This window comes from Loxodonta africana, chromosome 14, assembly GCF_030014295.1.
Source record: "Loxodonta africana isolate mLoxAfr1 chromosome 14, mLoxAfr1.hap2, whole genome shotgun sequence".
Classification (NCBI taxonomy): Eukaryota; Metazoa; Chordata; class Mammalia; order Proboscidea; family Elephantidae; genus Loxodonta; species Loxodonta africana.
The window spans coordinates 29,659,968-29,673,498 of record NC_087355.1 but is presented as its reverse complement, the minus strand read 5'-3'; the positions used below and the strand labels follow the sequence as shown (position 1 = coordinate 29,673,498).

At 38.0% G+C, this 13,531-nt stretch overlaps 1 protein-coding gene across 1 annotated transcript; it reads right to left on the bottom strand.

The window, feature by feature from the left end:
- Nucleotides 1-5,985: 5,985 nt before the first annotated feature.
- Nucleotides 5,986-11,802, bottom strand: PKIA (cAMP-dependent protein kinase inhibitor alpha). Its single transcript, XM_003408358.3, has 2 exons — nucleotides 11,638-11,802; nucleotides 5,986-6,065 (listed from the first exon to the last, which is right to left on the bottom strand). The coding sequence occupies exons 1-2, from the start codon at nucleotides 11,786-11,788 to the stop codon at nucleotides 5,986-5,988; spliced, it is 231 nt and encodes a 76-aa protein (XP_003408406.1). The 5' UTR covers nucleotides 11,789-11,802.
- Nucleotides 11,803-13,531: the final 1,729 nt, after the last annotated feature.

Below are 13,531 nucleotides of genomic sequence, written 5' to 3'. Positions count from 1 at the left end.
TATATACGTGGCAACTATCCCTATGAAGAAATGAGCACTATAGGATCTAAAAATACAGCAAACAAACGTTAAGGAGAGATTGTGATTGAAGGAAAAGGACATATCCACACATCATAGGTGAGATTTTAGAGGGAAACTGACTGTCTTTTGGGATATGTAGATTCCATCCTTAAGAAGACTTTATTATGCAGCTATATTCTGCCACACTAATATCAGCTGAAATTATAAAAACACTAAATTTGATTTTAGATGAAGCATGAATCATCTGAATCATCATCACTTTAATTTCCATACTGGTCAGGGCTTCAGTGACAATTACTGAGAGTCCAGGAGCTACTAAAGATGCCTTAGTAACTATATTGAGAAAAAATTAATGGGAAGTCAAACTGCAAAAGAATAAGAAGGAGAAGAAGCACGAAAACAGGCAGCATAGATTATTATTTTGAGACACTTAAGTAGTGAAGGAAAGAAGGCAGCTTGAGAACTTGAGCACATTTGTGAAAAAGAGCAAAGTCACTGAAGGGGAAAGAATAATGAATAGACCTCCAGTTGAAGTCATAAGGAGATAGTTTAAAAATCCCAGATGAAAGCATAAATCTTGGAAAATAAGAAAATTTCTTCCCCAGGGGCATAATAAAAAAGAACTGTGCAGCACTTATGTCCAAAGTAAGGTTGCAAACAATGAATAAGCACTGTTATAAGCTTTTTATATAGCCTGGTGGCACAGTGGTTAAGAGCTACGGCAAGCTATTAACTGAAAGGTCAGCAGTTCAAAACTTTTCATAGTCATTCAGCATTCGGAAGACAGGTAGAAAGAAGGCAGTGCTACTGATTGGGCAGAGGCAGCAGAAAGACAAGAAAGAAGGAAGTTGAGAGCACTGAGAAGAATGATCAATAATGGACTGCAGGCTAGGAGGAGGGTTGCAGAGGAAACATCCATCTTGATATGATCAATAATTACATGTGGTACACATTACAAAGTTAGTGGTTACAGTAAGGTAGTTCTGTTAATTTTGACTTTAAATGGGAGGTGACCAGGATCCCAAATACCCAAATCCTTGACAGATGCAAAAAAATACACAATAGAGAAAAGACAAAAAAAAAAAAAAACGTTGCTGTTGAGTTGATTCTGACTCAGCGACCCCATAGGACAGAGTAGAACTACTCCCTAGGGTTTCCAAGACTAAATCTTTACAGAAGCAGATTGCTGCAGCATTTGGTGGGTTCCAACCTCCAAGCCCAGTGCTTTAACCACTGTGCCACCAGGGCTCCTAAGAGAAGAGATACTAGCGTTTTGTTCAGATTCCCTATATAGTGGTTTACCTTTGTGGTCTGAGTAAGATGAATTTAACTGCCTGCACCCTCTTTTACTTGGCTGGACTCAAGTTAAGTGCTGTTTATATGCCTCATTTCTCCTGAGCCCCACCTTGGTTTCTGGTTGGCCTTTAGTGGCTGTATGTGGTAAAAGTAATACGAAGAAAAGAGAGGAATCCAAAATAAAAGAATTTAAACTTTCTTTGCTACGGCTGCTAACCAAAAAGTGGGCAGTTCGAATCCACCAGGAGCTCCTTGGAAACGCTATGGGGCAAGTTCTACTCTGCCCTATTTAGGGTCACTATGAGTCGGAATTGACTGGACGGCATTGGGGTTATTTTTTTGCTTCTCTATCCCAAAATGTTATCCTTAATGTTTTTTATCCCAAAATGTTATCCTTAATGTAGAGAAGCTATTGTGTATCTTCGTTGTTGATTCAAGTGGTTCTCAATTTGGGGGCTGGTGGTAGCAGCTGGGAAAGAAGATAAAGCCATGCAGGAAGTCTTTTCAAGGGGAAAAGTGTGTTTGTGTGTGAATGTATATATGTGTATGTGGGTGGTGGAGGACTGCTGTAAACACTTTCAGGGAGTTTCCATAAATGCCGTTCTTTCTCCTGATCAAAAATCACCACTCGGCAGGTGAGCAGGTAAGAACCACAGGTGTGATATCGGAATTAAGATCTAGGAGGTGGAATGGTTTCGGTTGATAACACAGTCCAGGAAGTGGACTACTAGAGTGGAATGAAGGCGGAAATTATCGGAGTAAATGCCAGCGAAGACTGGTAGGCTGCATGCATACACCCCAGGATGGCTAAGGCGTGGATTTCTCCACCACCTGCAGCACTGTCTCAACTGCTGAGTATATTGTGTGTGTTCAATAAATACTCTTAATAGACTGTGTACGTTTCAGAAAAATGTGTTAGTTTTAATATCAAGTATGTGAGCATGCAACATTGCTAAATACAAAAGTCATACAAGCTCACAAATGACTTCAGAGACTGCCACTTTTTAGATTAAGGAACAAGAATTAAGGCCAATGAAAACATCATAAATCATAGCTCCTTTTCTGTTTTCACTTGATGAGTAGTACATTTTCTCCCTATTGCTACAGGATTCACACAGAAGCTTACTGCCCCGAGGTTACATTTTTTTTTTTTTAACCCATTATTGCTTCTCTGAAAAGAAATGAAAATATCATTCATCTTATAAGATGGTGCATTGCCACTATGTCTGAGTAACACTCAGGAGTCAGGCAGTTACAGTGTGCAGATCTGGGGTATTGCCTAAAAATTGGAGGGCACACTGTCTCTTATGTGTCGAAAAACATTTCTATGAATTTATGAGAGTAATATGTTGGCATAAGATGCTTATATAAAGGATGATAAATTCGACAAGTTCACACGTGTGGAAACGGGTCAAAAAACTGAAATCTTCAGGTTTCTAGTTAATTAAACAAAATGAGTAGCGTGGCACATAAAATATCCAAATCATGCTAAGGTTACAGACTAAACCCCCCCCCCCCAAAAAAAAAACCCAAACCGTTGCCGTTGAGTCAATTCCGACTGGTAATGACCCTATAGGACAGAGTAGAACTGCCCCATAGGGTTTCAAAGGAGCACCTGATGGATTCAAGCTGCGAACCTTTTGGTTAGCAGCCGTAGTTCTTAACTACTACGTCACCAGGGTTTCCAGGTTACATACTATATACCAAAAAAAAAAATATCTTCTGGATGTTTGAAGTATAACACAGAAAGAATAAGTTGTAATTGACCTTCTTTTAAAGAAAATGCACTGTCTGTGATCCAGTCAGAAACCCTGGTGGCGTAGTGGTCAAGTACTACGGCTGCTAACCAAGAGGCAGGCAGTTCAAATCCACCAGGCATTCCTTGGAAACTCTACGGGGCAGTTCTACTCTGTCCTGTAGGGTCGCTATGAGTCAGAATCGACTTGGCAGTGGGTTTTTTGGATTTATGATCCAGTCACATCTGGGCCTTTACCCATCTAGATGAACTTGAGCAAGACAGTTCCTCTTTCTGCCACTCAGTTTCCTTCTTTAAAATATGGAGACTGAGCCAGTCCATCTCTTAATGTTCCCTTTCAGGTAAACATGCTCTGTAACTGGCTTTAATTTTTTGGTATGTGAAGTCAGAAGCTCCCCAGAGATAGATGCACGTGGGTTCAAATCTTAATTTCTGATTACTTTTGAAGCTTTGAAAAGTTATGCCTTATTGAAACCAATTTTCCTACACTGTGAATTGGGATAGTGATAATTCTCTAATAGAATTGTTTGAGGATTAAGTGGAAAAATATGTGCTGCAAAGTTATTAACATAGAGACTATTGTTTAGGAGGCATTCAATGCTTTGGTTTCCTACCCTTTCTTTCCATTCTTAAAAATTCAGATCCATGTGTATTATTGACTTGCAAATAAAGGAAATGACAATAAAGTTTGGAGGATACTGTGAACTTCTGCTGAGCATTTTGGAAAGTCAATTTTCATCTTCCCAGTTTGGGAAAGCTTCTGTGTTTGAATGTAACAGACAAAGTAGCAGTAAAAGGTCAAACTAAATCAAAAGCTCCATATGACTTTGCAATTTAGCACTGTTATATATTCAAAGACAAGCATGACACCACATGCATTAATAATAGTGTATCACATAGGAATATAAAACCTCCACATAGTCTCAGCAGTGGTCCCAAAATCACAGGAGATCGGTTCGGAATCCACAACTTTAAGGTGGAAAGAACTTTACCTAGATTCATAAGAAAACTGAGGATTGTTAATGAGGATATTGAACTACATATGGGTTGGATGTTTTAAATGGACTACTAGAGAGAGTCTAAAAAAGCCCCACGAACCTCTTTTCACACTTGTGAGTCTACTAATAGATGATTTTTTTAAATTTTAACTGGACATTTTGCCTCTTAATGGATTAGATAGAAAGAAGTACTCCAAAATTTAATATTTTCCCTTTCTAGTCTCTAAAAGACTCACACTGATTTTTGTTTTTTCTACTAACATCTGATCGAGGACCAAATGAGACCCATATCCTTATCCCAGTCAGTTAAAGACTACCGTGAAGGGAAATGTAGGTAGACTTACCTTTCATCCTGTGTGCAACTACAAAGAGGGGCTGAGTTGCTGGTATGTCCACATAGATTACCTGTGGAAAAGCTGCTGTATCTGCTTCACCTGAGACTGTATCTAAGCCCTCGAGGACCACTAAACGGGCTTTTGATTGTACAGGGGCTTCATGTTATCTGATATATATCCACTCATTCATGAACCACTGGCAAATTACTGGTTCCTTATTTATTACCACTGACAAATGATTTCATAATACTGACCAGAGGAATTACACAGCTCACAGAAAATGTCCATACAATAAGTACCATGATGTCAAAACACAGCAGAGACCATCCACAGTATTAAGGAAGATTTTTTTAGCTTCTAATGACGATTATTATTGTATCAGAATGCAAGTCACACTAATTATTAGTAAAAGTTTACAAACATTAAAAAGTGCATAATAACATTTGGATCTGATAGGGCTGGGAAAAAAAAAAAAAAAACCATGAAAAATACAACACGAGGGCTTTACTTTTGTGACTGGTGTCCACATGATTGCAAGGAGATCTTTTCCCCATCTTTTGCAGCCTCAAGGAAGTAAGTTGTCCTCCACATTTAAATAGTAACATACCGCATTGGAAGACACTTGATTCCAACGTAACAAAATATTTCCAGTTCTTAATATTATCTCGTCTTCTCCACCTTCCCAGCTCTCCAAAATTCTCATAATTAAATAAAAATATTAGTTGGGAAAAACTCTTCTCTTGGAAATGAAACAAAATTGATAGGTTGAATTCTGCTCAAACACACTGAATTCAGGCAATGTTCACATCAATGGGTATTGTTAAATGCCAATATGATAAAGGAATGGAGTCTTGATGACTCTATTAGATTAAATTCACTAACATTTAGTGATCAAGGGGAAAAATTTTTTAAAAAAGTGTGCTCTCTCCTGTGTACACCACCACACTATGGTAAGAAAAAAAAAAAAAAAAGCCAGCCCTTTTAAAAATGAGTGGTATAAAAATTCACAGTAACATACATCATTTTTGTTTTTCACAAGCAATCAAAGAAGGGGGCAGTGCTGAGCGTCTATACTGTACGATACAAAACAGTGTAAATAACACAGCAGTAACACATGGATCTATAATTCTAAAAACAGTGCTTTCTGGATGGTTCTTTTACTGGGTCAATACTTGGGCCAGAGATCTTTAAACTCTGGCGTTCAATCAACCCTTTGCAATTAGACACAATTAAATCCTCTGACATTGTGAGGGGCCAGATGCTACAGGAAGAATCATCATCTAGTGTCGGTGCTACTCTCTACAAGCATTTCATCATGTGGTCAAGTGAAAGGATCCATACAAAAACCACGTCCAAACACAAGCCACATGATCTCAACCATTGCTAATGACAGAGGTAGAGAAAAGTCTGTCTGCAGCCACAGCCTCTGCCCCCATTTTTAACATGTTAATGAGCAGGTTCCTGCAATGCAGCACAGCCATTTTCTTTTCCCCCTTTTCACTCATAGAAACGAATGCATTCCAGCCAGGCCTGGAGATTGGAGACATCCTCAGGTGTTGTTCAAGGTCAAAGTGGGGTGTTAGCTTTCGGATTTTGCTGCCTCCGCCTGGCCTTCTCCACTTTGTTCTGTTGTGTTTCGTTGTGCATCTTCTTCACCTTCTGTAAGAGATAATGAAAAAAATGCAAAAGACAAAATAAAAACTATTGCTTATATTAACTGGCTTTCAATATATCATATTGGAAACTTCAGAAACACTCAAGAAATCTGAAATCCTCAGAAAGGCGTGCGTATTTTCTTGGTTAAGCAGATCACCATCAAGAAAATGGTGTACATATTTCAAGGACCGGCTAAATCAGGTCAGCATAACTCAAAAACAAAATAATTGAAATTGCAGAGTAGTTAGTGATCATCTAGGCTTTTATCAAATAGGTAGGAAATATAAATATAGTTTCACAAGTCGCAATTTTTTTTTTTTTTTTAGTCAGAAATCAGAAATGGGGAGTGAGTTTACCTTTTTTTACATCTTCTGGTCTTATTCAAGAAATATATGAAAATTTCATTTTCTGTTATTTATAATACAGCTTATTTCTCACAGGTTTTATTAGTTCAAATTAAAAACATGAGTGGAAGATGAAAGGACATCATTTGTTGTCAGCTGGCCAGTCACTTGGATACTCAAGAAGGTCTCTGGACTTCCTTTAGAGAACACGTGCTCAATTCCAGTAAAACCACCCTCCTAACTGTACCCACAGTGGCAATCTCAGCCAGCAACACAGAGAACACTAAAACTGAACAGTGCTTTCACCCAATATGAGGTCACTTTGTAGGCAGCCCTTGACTCTAACACTCAAATATCTGCATTGTTACTTGGTTACTAGGCAACCAATATGGCTTTGTGGTGTAGTGCATCACTTAATACGGCGGCCGTCTTAGCCGTGTGTGATCTTGTAAGTCCCACACAGTGATTGGGTGACACTATGCAAATAAGGTGAATGGGGGTCTCACGGAGGTGGGACCATGCAAATTAGGCATATGGAACCCTAACGAGGGGATTGTCCAGTTAGGCTATCTTAAAAAGAGACATGAGGAGAGAGAGAGGAAGAGAAGCTGTGACACAGAAGATAGTGAGAGACAGTGGCAGTAGCAAGAGCAACTGCAGCGCAAGATGGCAGGAACCAGGAGACCAGCAAGAGATGGTTGTGGTGGATTTTGCTGACCCTTGAAGTTAAGAGCTGTAACACTTGCCTGAGGAGAACCATCGGCAGAGGGCAAAAAGAAGCTGTCCTGATCAAGAACTGTGTCCTGAGTTGTTCCTGTTACTTCTGAGTTGTTCCTGATCCCGAGTTGTACCCTGTTACTTCCCTAATAAACACCATAATCATTAGTATTGTCTGTGTTTGTGTGTGGCCATTACAATAAATTATTGAACCCAGCAGAGACAGTAGAGAGTGCTGTGTGAGGGAAGGCTGGTGTCAGAATTGGTATAAAGGTTGGAAGGGGGGAGGGAAGGCTGGTGTCAGAATTTGTATAAAGGTTGGAAGGGGGGAGGGATGTATGACCTCCATCTCATAGGGAATCAGCCCTGGGCTGATGATGATGGCGATTCTCTTTCCTCTCCCTCTTGAAGTTAGAGGAGGACCTCTGACACCACACTGCCATTTTTGCAGGCTTGGTGGACAAAAATATTTTTGGGAATTGCAATAATATAAGTTATAGCAATATTTGCTAAGAGTTTGTTACTGTAATTCAAATGGATGGAGGTAAGAAGGTTAGTCCATTCTTTTTTTGGTGGACAAAAATATTTTTGGGAATTGCAATAATATAAGTTATAGCAATATTTGCTAAGAGTTTGTTACTGTAATTCAAATGGATGGAGGTAAGAAGGTTAGTCCATTCTTTTTTGGTGGACAAAAATATTTTTGGGAATTGCAATAATATAAATTATAGCAATATTTGCTAAGAGTTTGTTACTGTAATTCAAATGGATGGAGGTAAGAAGGTTAGTCCACTCTTTTTTGGTGGACAAAAATATTTTTGGGAATTGCAATAATATAAATTATAGCAATATTTGCTAAGAGTTTGTTACTGTAATTCAAATGGATGGAGGTAAGAAGGTTAGTCCATTCTTTGGATCATAATGTTGCAGGTCAGTTTCTCCTTTATTCTTAACAAATGTTCACAAAACATCTCCCCATACTCCACTGGTATTTAATCTTTCAGGGAATTAAAAGCAATTCCTGTACATAAAAATTATGTTCTGTTCTAAATGGGTTCCAAGGATATGTAACCAGGCATTATATATCATTTTCATATATTACTTTTATTATGAGAGTAATGAACAGGCTCCCAGGATGTGCAGATGGCATGAATCTGAGTGTGCAGATTAGCATCCAAGAGGAACTTCATAAATGGAAGAAGCTCTTGGTAACCAAAGAATGAAATCAAATTAGGACAGATGCAAACAGTAGAATATTTAAGGATGAAAGTGACTACATAAATACAAGATGAGAAACTAGACTCCCATGGGGCTTGGGACTTTCTGGGTATCTAGGGACACTTCTCATGCCTTAGCATAATGCAACAAACACAGAGCTGTGGCAAAATAAATGGTTGTTAACAAATTGAGGTAAACATGGGACAGCAATGTTGCCAAGTATGAAATAAAATAAGATGAAACACTCAGGAATTAAAGAGGACATCTCTCAAAATTCTCAGTGATGTTTAATTTGTGATTATACCTTTGTCATTTTTTATATTTTAGAATTCCATATTATACAGTTATTAGCTTTAGTTCTTAAAATAATAAAGTCAGTGCTGTTTATACTTTGCCGAGTTCTGCAATTTACGATTTGAAAAAGAAACAATTTTACAAGGGCCTAGAGAATTGAAGGAAACCCTTGTGGTGTAGTGGTTTAAGTTGGCTGTTCGAATCCACCAGGGGCTCCTTGGAAACCCTGTGGGGCAGTTCTACTCTGTCCTGTAGGGTTGCTATGAGTCAGAATTGACTTGATGGCAAGGGGTTTTTAGAGAATTGCAATGAACATGCAGAAATGTTTAGAAAAAAAGACATTGGGAGGCATGAAGATATCTGAATTATTTTGCCCAGACAAAATTCAGTAATAATTTTATATGTTCTCTTGGATAACAGAACAGACTTGGGGCTAACAAATTATCAATTTTAGTGAAAACAGAAAAAGAAGGAATTAAAATTAAATAAAGGAATTAAATAAAAATGTAGTACTAATAAGGGTAAAGTTAATGCATTCTGGAGTTATTTACGTAAAAAATTTTAAAAATACATAAATCTTTTAAAATAAATTAGCAAATTCTCAAAGGTGCTGTGGAAAAAGTGTATTTACCTACCTATGCCAACAAATTTAATTAATTTTCTTCAGCCTTTCTCAGAGCTGCTTTGAGAAGTAACTCCTGATAGCAATAATAGAGAAACAGTGAAACCTAAAATACACAGGTCCGTATATTCCAAGGAGCCCTAGTGGTGTAGTGGTTAAAGCTCAGCTGCTAACCAAAAGGTAGGCAGTTCGAATCCTTGGAAACTCCATGGGGCAGTTCTACTCTGTTCTATAGGGTTGCTATGAGTTGGAATCAACTTGATGGCAAAGGTTTTTGGTTATATCTCCCAACGAGATGCTGACTGAATTTGAAAAGACCAATCTGTGATCTAATGTCCTTTCCCCATTGAATAAAATAACTGTCCATAGGTACTTAAAGGTAATGTTGACCCATTTCATTAGTGTGTGTATTATATATATTCAGTTTCCCAATAATTCAAAGGCATTTCCATAAAAATTCTGATAGCTAAAATGTATTGAGTGGTTACCACAACTGAAGAACTGTGCTAAATATTTTTTTATATTAGTTTATTAAATCTTCGAAACATTATGACTCCTTAATCAAGAGCCCCTTTTTACTTTTAAGGGTTATTTCGCACAGGTCTTTCTCAGGGAAACACATTCAGCCTTCGTACTTGCAAAAGCTACTGATAGAGAAATTATCAGGGGACTCCTTACAATACTCAGAAGTAAGGCTGCCAAGTATTTTAATGTGTCAGGCTTGTTTTTTCTTTTTCATTAGTGTTAAAGAGAGAAATTGAAGATATCTTGCTTCGATTTTGTAGTTTTCTTACCCACAAAACACAATAGTCACTTTAAAGAAATCCCTGACCAAACTCACTCTGCCATCTGCTTTTGTTTCACCTGAAGTTGCAAATCCTTTCTTTCCGGTAGGAAGTCAGGCTTACTAAATTTGACTCTCAAAAGATACGGCTGGGTGGAGGGGCAAAGACTATTTTGTGAATTGATATCCTTTTGATCCCAGTAATGGAGCCCTTTGGTTAAGAGCTTGGCTGCTAACCAAAGAAGGTCAGCAGTTTGTATCCACGATGGCTCCTTGGAAACCATATGGGGGCACTTCTACTATGTTCCTATTGGGTCACTGTGAGTCAGAATCTACTCCAAGGCAATGGGTTTGGTTTTGATCTCAGTAAAAGGGGGAGGGCGGGGTTCAATCAATCATGCTTAAATTAGGCAGTGGTCAGTCTTCTATATTTCTCCCTCCTCTTCTCTTTATAAGCCCCATTTACCTAGCTTCTGGAGCCCTGGTGGTGCAGTGTTTAAGGACTCAGCTGCTACCGAGAGGCTGGCAGGCAGGGATGGATTACGCAATAAGCAAGGCACAGGTTTACTTGTGCTTACTTATTAATTTATAGTGCACAATTTTGGCTGTTTTTTACCATGATGTGCTGAAACCCATGTGAAATTGTGCACTACAGTTAAGTAAGTAAACACAATGCAAGCCCATGCATACCTTGCTTACTGGTTAATCCGCCCCATTGGAAGGTCAAACCCATCAGCGGCTTTGTGTGAGAAAGATGTGATAGTCTGCTTCCGTAAGGGCTACGGCCTTAGAAACCCTATGGGGCAGTTCTACTCTGTCCTGTAGGGTCACTATGAGTCAGAATTGACACAACGGCAATGGATCGGTTTTTCAGTACCTAGCTTCTCCGAGCCATTTGCTTTTGCTAGAATCAAAATAGTCTACCTATATGCATGTAAAATAACTTCTCAGAACAAACCTCATATTCAAATTTCAGTGAGTTTTGATTATTTTTAATGTTAGTAAAGTCAGACTCCTTGGGTAAGAGTTAAAGAGCCAATAATAAAACAAATTTTTCAAAATCCTCTCTACTATAAAAGAACCTTTTACCTAGGATTCACTCATATAACAGAGTATTTTACTTCTGTTCCCAATAAAATTGGTATTAAAGACCCTTTTCTTTTGAAATGGTTCTTGGAATTCTGATCTATCAGACTAACCAGTGAATCTTGTTAACCATGTAACTCCCTATTAAATGGTAGAAGTAGCCAACATTGTCCAAAGTAGGAGCTCCAACTCTTTAAAATATTCTACGTAGGCAATTTCAAAGCTTTTATAGAGATGAGTTTTTTTTTTAAAAATCAACATGTGTCTTATTGATTTCATTAGTAAAATCAGCTTAGGGATTCTGTATTATAGTGGGAAATCCTGTGAGGGAAGTCATTGAAAAGAGTGGAGTAATTAAAAAATTAGTCCCAGACTTTTATCTTGCCTAAGACTGTTTATAATTCTTTCTATTAGGTTATTTTCAAAGGTAGCTTTCCATGCCTTAATTCCCCTCTGGAAGCACTGCAAATCATTACACATACATAGAGAAGTGTGTGTCAGACTACTTACCTGTCTTATTGATATCAAGACCTGCTAATTTCAAGGCTAATTCATTGCTGTTGCCACTTGCAGAGGAAACCAGGATATCATGTATTGCATTTCTTCTACCTGTTCTTCCTGAAGCAATAAAATCTGCATATGTAGTTTCCACATCAGTCATTGCTAACAAATATCCACATAGCAGGGACTAAAAAAGAGAAAAAAACAATAGGTTGGTCAAAGACTGGTAAATAAACATTAACAAAGACACTCATTAAACTACTGCCATACAACATGAATGTGAAGTAATTGTTTTGTTTACATACCTACAAAGCAAATAGCGTTTTGGGAAACTTTTTCTATAAAGAGAAAGATAGTAAATCTTTCAGGCCTTAAATAGTTCAAGGTCTCTGTCCCAACTACGAAGTTCTGTGATTGTAGTGCAAAAGCAGCTGTAGATGATATGTAATGCATGAGTATGGCTGTGTTCCAATAAAACTTTATTTCCAAAAACAGGCAATGGGCTTGATTTGGCCTGTTGACACCTGGTTTAGATAATAAAATCCTCCTTCTCTAGCACCGTTTTAAGGAGCCCTGGTGGTGCAACAATTTAGTGTTTGCCTGCTGACCTGGAGGTTTGTGGTTGGAACTCACCCAGTGGCTCCACTGAAGAAAAGACCTGGAGATCTGCTATCATAAAGATTAAAAAGATTACAGCCTAGAAAACCCTATGGCGAAGTTCTAGTCTGTCACATGGGGTTGCTATGAGTTGAAATTGACTCGACGGCACCTAACAACAACAAAAGCACCATTTTAATGTCTTAAACTCCAGAGAGATGAATTTGAGATTACTAGCTTACCAAGGTGGGGGTTGAGTGAGAGTGGCCTATCCTAGCAGAAAGCGAGTACATTATTTGTAAAGAGTCTAAGAACAATAGTGAAATGGACCAAAATCCAGTTTGCTTTTTTATTACCAGCGTGCACCAGAAATTGTAAATGTCAGTGATCAAATATTGCTCCCAATCCAGGAGGGCAGCTTCCTTGTGCTCCCCTTGGTATGCCATTGCTTGAAAGGAATAATGATCTCCCTGCACTGAATCTTTGAAATAAAATCACAAAGTAGTTTTTTAAATTTATCAAGAAGCCAATGAAAGTGAGCTTTCTAAAAAAAAAAAAAACTTGGTAAGACACATATGTAAACATTTAATGAAGATACATATTTTCAAGGTAAACTATGACAAAAGACCATCAAATACAAATCTTTAATTTCTTTTTCTATGTTTAAGTGTGTAGCTTTCCCTGAAGGTCAAAAGAGTAATGAATACTAAGACGAATTTCTGTCAGGCTAATTGATTTAAACAAATTATTCTTACTACTAACCTAACCTAACCTAACCATTTTAAAGACATATTACTATGCTTTTAGATGAAAAACTCATTGCATTCTCAAGAGGAAGGGGTCTTTTCAAAAGATAAGAACTGTGGAGAAAGCTAATACCAACGAGGGCACAGACACTGGCATTTTGAAATTACTTGCTGCCATTTATAATTTCAGATAACAGCCAGTAGCACATTCCTTTAAGCTTAGTCTCAATTCTCCCAATACACACTGGAGAAGACTTTTATATGCTCTTCAAGAGGAAACTGAAACAGCAAAGAGGGAAACATGCATAATACAAGTTTCGAAATAGGAAACATATGTATACTGTATACTTTATTGGAAACCCTGACTAGCATAGTGGTAAAGAGCTACGGCTGCTAAGCAAAAATTTGGCAGTTCTAATTCACCAGGTGCTCCTTGGAAACACTATGGGGCAGTTCTACTCTGTCCTATAGGGTCGTTATGAGTTGGAATCGACTCCATGGCAACAGGTTTGGTATACTTTATTGTGACTATAATATTTTCGGTAACATTGGTTTCCATT

Coding starts and splice junctions, on each gene's coding strand:
- PKIA (XM_003408358.3), bottom strand. CDS start 11,788: ATGACTGATGTGGAAACTACATATGCAGATTTTATTGCTTCAGGAAGA. Junction 6,066..11,637: donor TCTTGATATCAATAAGACAG/GTAAGTAGTCTG, acceptor TATCTCTTACAG/AAGGTGAAGAAGATGCACAA.